Here is a 12,026-nt window from a genome sequence, read left to right on the forward strand (position 1 = left end):
TTTAATATTTTATTAAAATGTGCTTCATTTTTTGGAGATTTCTTGTTGCTCTGATAACTTCACATTTTTAATTTCAACTATATATGTACCTATAGCTCCACAAATGCACACATAAATAGATTGACATATGTGTGTACATTTAGGTTTGTTTATATTTATTCCTCCAATTTCACATTTTTGCTCAGTGATAAAGGCTTCTTGTTCATGTTCAGTGAGCCTTTTGCCAAGTACAATTTTTGCAGTTCCCATGAAGTACAGAATATTCCTGTCAAGAGCTCACATGTCTGCTGTACTGTCTTTCTACATGAAGTACTCTCTGCTTCCTGAATCCTCATTTCTTTACAAGGGTAAAAGCTTTAACTGGGAAAACTAAATGAAACGTCTCTATATCATCAAGCTTTAGATCAAGAACTTGGTTTCTAATCTTCTTTTTGCAATCAATATCTTGATCAAAAACTAAAGAGTGGAAGTCATAACAATAAATGTGAGTTAATTATACCACTGTATGCTATCAGCTTAATCTATCTATCATTATTCTCTTGTCTGTTACCCTTCTTTAGTGGGGCAGTTACGAATTTCCTAAACATATTTAGCTTATACATTTTCCTTAGATAAAATATTACTGAACAGAGATCACTTTAAATTAATTATGTTTGGTTAATTTTCATTATTTAAATATTTTTATTGTAAAGACACTGTACAGAAGGGTTACAGTTACATGAGTAAGGTAATGAGCACCTTTCCTATCGAGCATTGTTACCCCCTCCTTCGTTAATGTTAGACTTTCTGAAAGAATACCCCATATCAGACATTACTACAACAACACATAATACAAATTTTCCTGTGAGCTGGTACAAAATAAACAGTATACATAGTATGTATGTATATAAATATATATTTGTGGGTATATGTGTACCTTCTGTCTCTCATATATATGTGTATATATATGAGAATATATATGTATATATACATACATATATATATATATATATATATATATATATATAAAATGGTCATTCAACAGTGTAAAAACTCCTTTCCAGTTTTTCATTTAATTATGTAATGTTTTTTACATTCAACAATTCAATCCCATTCATTTGTGGATATGTATATTTTTCTGAGTTTCCTATTACAATTGAGTATTGAAAAACTAATTCACATTCTATTGTACTAATTTAGAAATGTGCCATCAAGAAAATTCACTGCATTAAATTGTGAACATCCTAACTATATCATACGTAAAAGAATTTCCCAATATCAATAATAACACATACCATGCCAGGCTCTGGCAGCTCATGCCTGTAATCCTAGCTACTCAGGAGGCTAAGATCTGAGGATCTCAGTTCAAAGCAAGCCTAGGCAGGAAATGCCATGAGACTTGTATCTCCAATAAAGCACTAGAAAATTGGAAGTGGTGCTGTGGCTCAAGGAGTAGAGCACTCTTTTTGAGCTAAAGAGCACAGGGAAAGTGCCCAGGCCCAGAGTTCAAGGCCCATGACTGACAAAAAATTATAATAATAATAATAACACAGACTGATATAAAAAAAGATCTTTTAATCTAATTAACAATTTTTAGAGTAAAGTAATTAACTCAAAGGGCCTCACTGAGTTCTTTGGGAATCTGACTCCTAAATGGAGTTGAAATTTGAGGATTTTATTAAAGCCTGACCTTCAGATCACCATTTATACACCAAAGTAAATGAAAAAAAAAAACAGATTGGACTGATGGACAAACAGAACTAATACACAGCTCTAATGCCTCTTACTGTCATAAGAAAATGCTGAAATTAATCTTGGTATTCAGTACTCTCGGCAACAGGTGGGAAATTCCCTGACTTGTGTAAGCTAACTTCAGTGAGCTAATGCTTCTGTATTGTTCAGTTATCTTGAGTCACCTGAAAATCTATAGGAAACACATCTTTTCCACCAGAGGATTTGCTCAGCACATTGCATGTGTGAACTCTGAGGGTCTTTTGACGAGTAGACATTGTGTAATGATAATTAATAATGATAATTAGTAATGCTCTTAAGGACATCAACACCAAGTTTAGATGAATTGGTAAAGGTATAATGTGACACTGTAATTGTAAGCAAGAGAGCATGATGCTGGAATGTATAAGCGCTCTGGAGAACTTACATTCTAGGACTCCTTTTGGTTTTTTTTATGTTATTTGTTATTATGGAAGTGATTTCCCCTATAAAGTAAGGAATTAACTACTTTCTCTCTTTAAAATCATGTGGGTCGATTTAAATGTATCCTGCCTACATTTAATACAGTACATCTCAGTTAAAAAGCACATAAGTGGTTTAACTACTTTTTAATTATACCTTCCACATGACATGATGTGTTACTATACAATAAGTACTTTATATGATAGCTAAGCTTTTAAACGTTATTAGATTCATCCAAGTATTTCTATAGAATATGATGCATGCTCATATCCCTAGACATTTTTGGAGCATGAACATCACCTGACCGGTGAGCTAGCCATCTATGCAGGTCTGCTCCGTCACTGCAATCAAAGTCCAGGGAAGTAGAAGTTCCCCAGTACATACCATAATGTTTAGAATGTACTGGCTTGGGGCTATTTGGGTCCTTGAATTCTTTTAACCGCTGGGGCTCAGGGTTTATCTACAGAGTATTTATTGCTCCCTCTCGCCTTTGTCTTCTAACTCTTTCCCCACCTGTAATGTGGCTCTGTTTCCTTATTTATTTATTTTTAATGCAGCTCCTCAATTTCAGCACCACAAGTAGCTCTTCTCGGCCCTGTCCCTTCGTGTTCCCTTGTCCATCCCATAAGCTGACAATGGAAAGATCACACACATCCATTGTATCCATGAAGGGAAATGTGTCTCTTGCGTGGCAGCCTCACTAAGTGCATTTTGTCTTGCTTGTGTCTGTCATAGATAACACAGCCAGCATTCTGACAAGGCGGAGGAGATTTAGTCGAAGTGTTCAGGATGTGTATTATCTGCCCGTTACGGTCTCTGACGGTGGAATCCCCTCTCTCAGCAGCAGCAGCACCCTCACCATCACGGTCTGTGCCTGCGAGAGAGACGGGCGCGTGCGGACCTGCCGTGCAGAAGCCTTCCTGTCGTCGGCTGGCTTGAGCACAGGAGCCCTAATTGCTATCCTTCTCTGTGTGCTCATTCTCCTTGGTAAGTTCGAACCTTGTGTTCCATACGCTGGCAAAGTACTGAACCAGAAAGGGCATTGATCACAAAGTCGGTGTGTTAGAAATGCCTGGTGCATGAGACATCGTGTTCCACGACTGCCTTTGAGCTTTTATGATACTACCATCAAGATGTCCTCGAATTTACAGGGGATAGAAGCACTGAGCTCACGGGAAGCTGTATGGAGGCTGACATAGTGAAGTATAAGTTTTAGGGAAAAAAATAATGTATCTCTAATCCCATCTTGGAAACAATGTTACATTTTGTTTCCAAGAATGTAAATGATGAAACCAAGGCTGAGTAGGACCCCCTTCCTTAGATGAGATTACATCAGATCAGCTGGTTGTGGTGCCACAGGATCATTAAGAGTAGAGCTGGAATGTACACGGGGAACATTGTGGTAACAATATTGTACATTGGGAGTTTACTGAGTGTAGGCATTACATGATCCATATACAAACAGACATAGACACACACATATTCATACACACTCATATACACATGAAGTGACAATGGAGATGCTTGTTTAACTATTGTAAGGACTTCTCTGCACGTTAGTATCTGTTTATACTATGTATGCACATATCTACATCATCTATATCTATATCTACATCATCTATAACATCAATATATACATATACCTATTAAAATATATCTGCAACCAAATCTAAATGAATATTCTATATTTTGTCAAAATATCAATCATAAATTTCAGCTAAGGTTATTTTGTTGTTGTTTTGTTTTATTTCTGGTCTTGAGGCTTGAACTCAGGCTGGCTAGCCACACACAATCTTCACATCTCAGACTCCTGAGTAGCTAGGATTACAGGCATGAGCTGCAGGTACCCGGCACTAAGTTTTAATATATTGACTGTAAACAACTTTAGACTTATATTAAGTTTTATTTAGTGTCATTAATGGAATTTTATTAAGTTTGATAATTTAATTACATTTTCTTTGTTCAAAAACTTTGTCTTATTTAAAGTGATTTGTTTTAGTAGTGTAAATGAAACAATATTCATAGTCAAACATATTACTATAAATCTTTAAATAAATAAATAGAACAAAGTATATTTTTAAAAAGCAGAAAGAAAAAGAATATACCAATTACAGGCCTTACTCTAAGAAAGACAGATATAATCACTTCATTTTCATAGTATGTAGAAAGTACTTTCTTACTTTTCCTGTGTGTTCTAGCTCTTCTTACTTTTTCTTAGCAGGTATACCACTTACTATTTTTCTAAGTACTTTGAGATCATAAAGAGAAAACATTTGTTGTGAAGTCAATATTTATTTGCATGGAACATATCTGTTTTGTCCTTGGGAAAAAGGCAAGCAGATGTGTAGAGGGAATGCACATTAAGTTGGAAAAGAGCTGAAGAATTAAATGGAGATGAGTCCATATATGCTTTTATTGGATGCACAAAGTTTGGACTCTTTGATCTGAAAATGTAAAGAAAAGTTTAAAACAAAAGTCCAATCATACATTTTTTAAAATTCAGAAGTGTTCATTTATGAATAAATTTGAGAACAGACTTCATAATGGCAAGAGATAACAGGTAAAACTGTTAAGAAGTTGACAAGTATCTCATATATAGTATGATTTGGAAGATTGTATTGTGAGAGAGACCAAGAGAAATGAGGAACATCAAAATGTTTTATATTCAAGTGACCTTTCATAACTTAGATGCATAGATGAATTAGAACACTCTCTAAGAAAATCAATCATCTCTTATTCAGGGTGGACTCTGATTTTCCTTGAGCTAGCGACCTTCAAAGCATGTTAAACACATACAATTAAAACAGACTATGGGGAGACACCAAATGCAGAGTAAGCTGTGCAATAGTCCACAAGGCAAATAGTCCTCTAAGGCAAATCAGGTGAAATGGAGCAAAACAGCAAGGAAATCAGAAAGAGAAAAATTAGTAGAGTGCCACAAACATTGAGGGAAAATTGAGGTGTCAGAAACAGAACACTATATGGCACAAGTACATCGATCTCATAATCAGTAGCAAAGGCTGTTCAGAGATGAAATTAATCATTAACATGAATAATTATGACCATCTAGGTGGAATGTGGAGTTTTGTGTATCACAGAAAATGATGTTTCATCACAGTAGACTCTTCTTGTGGATACACAATACAGAAGCTATCAAGAATATCATATATTTGAAATCCTTTTATGTCTTTATGCCCCTATCAATACTAACATATTTTAGCTTATGCTTTTGAAAAGTTGGGGAGAAAGCAAAATTATATAATAACAAAAAAAGAAACTTCTAGAACCCTCTCACATTCCTGGCTGACATGAGAGTCTCATTGATTTTCATAGATTTGTTTCCAGAATGATTACTCTAAAAGAGAGCTCATTTAGAGAAAATGTGTTATTTTCAATCTCATTTGCTTTTACCATCATAAAACTCTGTAGATAAAAATTATAAATGAAAAAATTTAATGTTACATATTACTATACCCTGCATAAAAGGATAATTTATTATTTCTTGAAAATAATGCAGTCTACCAATTGACTTTCATGAACTTTTTTAAGACTTCTAGGGTAGTTAACCAGGCATTTAAAATATATACTATCCTTCAAGCTAAGGAAGGTAACCATTTAATATATGTACCTGTATCTAATCAAATATTATATTGAGTATCCCATAAACATTGCATAATTCTCATTGTCAGGTTTAAATCATCACTAATTATCTTTTAATTTATAGCATTCATAGCATTATAAACATTTTATTGTTATTCTGAAAATAACTGGATAACAGATTCAGAATGTAATCATCTGTAATTATAAATTAATGTTAAAGTTAATTTTTGAGCTTATAATTTTCATGGAAAATATCAATAATAATTTTGAGTAACAATGTTTAATGTAGAGCCTATCATTTAAAACTGATATGCAACTTTAATCACTATATGAATTGTGAAATTAGCATTTTAATATTGAATGTTATTTTAACAATTAGCTTTATATTCATAAAAAATGACAGGGTTTGTATAAAACCAGCCCTAATTTTAACAATGATTATCTGTGATTTCAGGTAACTGATTATATAACTCTCTCATCATATTTCTGAATCTGTAAAAAATGTTTCATATAAAGTCATTATGTTGAAAATGAACTTTTTAACTTTGGTGGGGGGGAGGGTTGGATGGAGGAGCGGGGGGTGGGGGAGGATGGAAAGGGATGGGAAGGGGAAACAAAGGAGGAGGCTACAATACTTGATAAGAAATGTACTCATTATCTTGCCCATATAATTGTAACCCCTCTGTACAGTATTTTCACAATAAAACAAAAAGTAGAGCTATGACTCAAATGGCAGAACTCTAGCTTTGAGCACAAAAGCTCAGGGACAGTGCCAAGCAAAAAAATAAAGGATATTAAAGTTTTCTGTCAAATTTTACATTGTTCATTTTTGTTTTATTATAAATTACATTTTATTTAGCAATTTTCAATGTGGCTACATTCAATCTATCTGTTTATATATCATACATCCGAAGACTATAGTTTTAGACAGCCCAAGATTTTGTGACTCAGGTCAGGTTACTTTTGTGTAGAGTACCTTTCCTAGACCTATTTCATTTGATGAACAGAGAGACATTTAGGGTTTTCTGAAAGACTAGTACAAGGAGATAGCTCTTTCCTTCCCAAGGACCTGACATTATGTACCCAATCCTGTTTGATACTTTGCCAGTGGGACCAGAGCAGCTGTCTGAGAAAGTCTTATCCATACTAGACATCAGAAGTTATAGGTTATGAATGAAAGTCTCTGAAGCCATAGGTTCTGAATTAGAACACTGCCATACTCATGTCTCCAAACTTCATTCTGTTGACTTAGTTTATGACCACATCTGGAATTCTCCCTAGTCATAGAAACACAGTCTTAGAGCAGAGGGCAGTGGATGTGAAAAGAGAAATGTAATGGACTGGGAGAGAGTAGAGAAATGTCAGTTTATTTGCTAGGTCATCCCTAAAGTATCTTCAAAAACCTAACATTTCCATGAAAGCTTCCATGGGCAGATGCAATGTAACAGGATAATCAAAATAATTTTTCTGACTTGAAAAATCTTCCATTCTAGCACATTTTATATCAAAATATGGTGATATAAAAAGATTCAATTGTCATTTAAAGTTAAAAAGAAGACTCTGCAATACAAATAATTTGAAAATACATTATGTGTTATGACTTAGATTATATGAGGTTCCAAGTTATGAAACTGAAATTCCCATAGTATTTGTAGCAGGGGAATGATTATATATCTATTGTACATTGTAAGAATATTATCATACAGTCATTCTCTCAAGATACTATGTTGGAATAGAATTTTACAACTTGGGGGGAGGAGTATGGGGAAGGGAAAGTGGGAGAAAAATGAAGGAGGGAGTAACAATATTCAGCAAGAAATGTACTCACTATCTTATGAAACTGTAACCCCACTGTATATCAGCTTCACAATACAATAAAAATTAAATTTAAAAAGAATATATAATAAAAGGAAAAGTAAATGAAGTGCAATATACTTATTTAAACATCTAATATAATATACAATGAAAATTCTGTCCAAAATTGAATATTAGAGAAGAAAAAGTATTTGCCAAATCAGAATGGAATATTTGTCTTAGAAAAAAGATTTCTTAAAAGTACTATCAATTATTAAATTTTCAATCCAGAAAGTATACAAATAAGTTAGCTAAGAATGTACCCCAAGTCCTAGAAAAGTTAGAGGGGTGGGGGGTTGGGGGGGGAGATGGAAGGGATGGGAAGGAGAAACAAAGGAGGAGGCAACAATGCTTGATAAGAAATGTACTCAATATCTTTCCCATGTAATTGTAACCCCTTTATGCGGTGTTTTCACAATAAAAAAAAAGAAATGATAAGGCTAAGTTGCCATTAAAACAAAACAAGACAAAACTCCAAATTAACCGGCACAAAACTATAATAAAGATCGTGTTAGAAATGAATAATATGGAGGCAAAAAACAATACAGAATTAATAATAGAAAAAAATTTAATACATAATAATTATCCTTACTTCTTTTCATTTGATACACTTTGATATTGGGATTGGGAAAATATTTAGTTCAGCTAACAAATATTTAAAAAATATTTTCAGGAATTATTAGGAAGTTTTTGGTATTAGTAAAATAGGATTGATAGTCAAAATATTTATAAATTATTTTCTTAGCAAGGTTCTTACTTTCAGATAACACAAATATCACACTATCACTTTCCCACAGATTTATTTTTCATTAATTCAAAAGAGAAATATTTGTGGCACATCTCCTTTAAACCATCTGTTCCAGAAGTCCTTGATAACAACAATTTTTGGAATTCTTCATATCCATGATTTATCATTTTTCTCTTAATTTGAATTTGCTTTTAACTACAAAGACCAGAATCTATGTGTGTCCTGATAACTTGATATCATGATGTCTGCTACTTCCCTTTACTCCTAGATTTTATGATATTTTGTATGTTGGCCCTTATATTAAAAATGTTTACATTATTAGGAAATAACTATATATGGAAAGGAGACATTTGGAGACATTTCTTTTTACTCAATGTTCCAATTAGTAACTATATTTTAAATAGAAATATAGCCAGAATATTTTCTTACCTTTTGGAGAACAAGCATATGTATGCCATCATATTAAAAACAGCATTGATCTTCTGATTTCATAAGAGCACTGGATAATTGTAGTAGTGCAATATTCCACAAATGTTGGGGCAGGATGGACATCAGTTCCATACTTTTCTTCTATGTGTGTTGATATAAATTCTCTTCACATCAACAACTAATCATTTGAACATATAAGAAAAAATAACGATTTATTTTAAAAACATGAGAAATCTTAATCTAGTGAATTAGATAATGAGTTGAGATAGACTGTTCAATTCTCATTTAATCATAAACATGGACAGAGGCTCACAGCATAAAGGAAGTCCGGATCTCTGAACACAAGGAAGTGACTGGAAGTTATTATTAAGGTCTTTGAATTAGAAGCCAAAGGTGAATTGATACTGAAAGAAAGACAAAGTGAAGTATCCAAAATATCCTTTCAATATCCTTGCTTTTATTACACTTGATAAAGTGTAATAAATGCCATCTTTTAGCTTTTACCCATTCCAAATACAATTAACAATGTTTTATTAAAGAATACATGTAAAACAATTTGCTAGATAAAATGTGGTATGACCATATGAATGTGAATTTTATACAAACAAATCTGCATGTAGATAAATATTTCTACAAGTGACATACATATGGAATGTGAAACAATACTAAAGTTTGTATGGCATAATTCTTTCTATTTGATAGTAAGTAGTTTAGTATCTAAAATAATATGATTTAAACATAAAACAAAGCACCCAGAGCTCATTTTTGTCATCTATCTGTTGGCTTTAACATTTTTGATAATAATAACTAATTCATCATTGACTGCAGTCAAACTTGACTTATCATTCCAGTATCTATATACTTATCAATCTCTCTTTCTTTATCTGTTTATCTATGTAATTGACTAAGCATCTAATTGTATTGATATTATAGAATATATATTCTATAAAGTGGAACATGTTAATAAAAACACAATCACCTCTGTTATAAGAAATCAGATTCAATCTCATTTCTTCAAACCTGACATCACTGGGGCTGGGAAGGTGGCTCAGTGGTAAAAGCGCTTGCCTTGCATGCCAGAGGCCCTGGGTTCGATTCCTCAGCACCACATAAGCAAAAAGAAAAAAAAAAAAAGCCGAAGTGGCGCTGTGACTCAAGTGGTAGAGCGCTAGCCTTGAGCTGAAGAGCTGAGGGACAGCGCCCAGGCCCAGAGTTCAGGCCCCACAACCGGACCCAAAAAAAAAAAAACAAAAAAAAAAACCTGACATCACTTCCATTTTTCCACCTTAGTTTTAAGTGTAAATTCTAGGATACCTCTGCCCCTTTATTTCTAATTAAAGAAAGACACTCTGTAGTTTAAATACTTTATTTACATGAAGAGCATTGAAAAACTGAAAAACTCTTGTGAATCCTGAATTCTCTACCAGAACTTAATATTGATGGTTAGATAGTCAAATGCAATAATTTGTGTGTGATAGTGTTTTTCAGAAAGACAATTCACCAAATAGAAAACCACATGAATTTCCAATTAATTTTTATTTTTATTTCATTTTTTGCTGGTCTGGGGCTTGAAGTCAGGCCCTCAGCCTCTTTGTGCATAAGGCTAGCACTCTACCCCTTGAGCTGCAGCACAACTTCTGGATTTTGGGTTTTTTTTTTTGTTGTTGTTGTTTTTTGAGTAGTTTCATAGGATATAGGAGTCTCTTGACATTTCTGCCTGGGTTGACTTTTTTTTTATTATTATTTTTTTTGGTTAGTCATGGGATTTTTAATCAAGATTTGGGCACTAACCCTGAGCCCATTTGCTCAAAGCTTATATTCTATCATTTTGATCCTCAGTGTTACTTTTGGTCAATCTGGGGCTGGCTTTGAACTGAAATCCTCAGATCTCAGACTCCTCTGTAGCTGGGATTACAGGCATGAGCCACCAATGCCCAGCCCTCTTTCCAATTATAAAGAAATTTGTTATACCCAGTCTTTCTCATGTGCACCTAAAATGATTATGCATCTGTAGCTAAACCAACACATCATTTTGGTTTTCTGGCAACATAGCATGCAGCCTTTCCATTCACCTTTTCCTTCACATTAAACACTGAAAAGTTATGGTGTAATGTGAGTCTCACCAACATTCCTTGGTGGTGTTGAGCTAATGCAGGAAGAGCCTGGTGTGGAAAGTGGGTGGTGACAGAGAATGGAACTTGCAGATGTCCAGTCTATAAGAACGTTCTGGAAGCATCCCTAACTCTTTCTCTTTGTCTTTCCCCCTCCAGCAATTGTAGTGCTTTTTATCACCCTGAGGCGCAGCAAGAAAGAGCCCCTGATCATCTCGGAGGAGGACGTGCGGGAGAACGTGGTCACCTACGACGACGAGGGCGGCGGCGAGGAGGACACCGAGGCCTTCGACATCACGGCCTTGAGGAACCCTTCTGCGGCCGAGGAGCTCAGGTACCGGCGGGACATCCAGCCCGAGGTGAAGCTGGCTCCCCGGCCCCGGGCACTGTCCACTCCGGACAGCATCGACGTTCAGGAATTTCTTAGGCAAAGACTGGCCGAAGCGGACCTGGACCCCAGCGTGCCCCCGTACGACTCCCTGCAGACGTACGCCTACGAGGGGCAGCGGTCAGAGGCTGGCTCCATCAGCTCCCTGGACTCGGCCACGACGCAATCCGATCAGGATTATCACTACCTTGGGGACTGGGGGCCCGAATTTAAGAAGCTAGCAGAACTCTATGGAGAAATAGAATCCGAAAGAACAACTTAGCCGGGGAGGGGAGGGAGGGCGTGGATGGTTACCACTGGGAGCAGGGGCTTCCTGAGCGAGTGGAGACCCGACCTCAGCCATGACCAGGAGGAAGACGCAGAATTAGACCCGGGACCCCAGCAAGCGCAGGTCCTGTAGAAACAAGTGCCCTTTTGATGATCAACACTGGGGGATTTCATGGAGAGAAAGTCAACTATATAGAGAGAGAAAAGTACAGAGGGAAAAAAAGCTATTGTTCCTTGTGTATATTTTCAATTGCTCAATAAAGTCTGTGGTCCTGTTTAATTAAGAATCCCTGAAAGTAAGCCACACAATGATTATTTCTTTCCACTCTTTGTCCTTTCCTCCTCAAGTATAACTGAACAGAGGGACTTACACATCGCTGACAGCCATGACTTCCAGGGGTAGGGTACACCGCTGAAGGAAACTGGTGAAGGTGATCGTGGCCTCTTTTCCTCCACT

General features: G+C 35.4%; 1 protein-coding gene across 1 annotated transcript in view; it reads left to right on the forward strand.

Annotated features, from left to right (window-relative positions):
- Positions 1-11,568, forward strand: part of Cdh18 (cadherin 18) — a 213,375-nt gene extending 201,807 nt beyond the window's left edge. The window contains exons 10-11 of the mRNA XM_042695205.1: positions 2,908-3,159; positions 11,074-11,568. Of these exons, the coding sequence (XP_042551139.1) occupies positions 2,908-3,159; positions 11,074-11,564 (743 nt within the window). The 3' untranslated portion in view covers positions 11,565-11,568. The remainder of the gene's footprint in view (positions 1-2,907; positions 3,160-11,073) is intronic.
- Positions 11,569-12,026: the final 458 nt, after the last annotated feature.

This window comes from Dipodomys spectabilis, unplaced genomic scaffold, assembly GCF_019054845.1.
Source record: "Dipodomys spectabilis isolate Male_0828 unplaced genomic scaffold, ASM1905484v1 ptg000179l, whole genome shotgun sequence".
NCBI lineage: Eukaryota > Metazoa > Chordata > Mammalia > Rodentia > Heteromyidae > Dipodomys > Dipodomys spectabilis.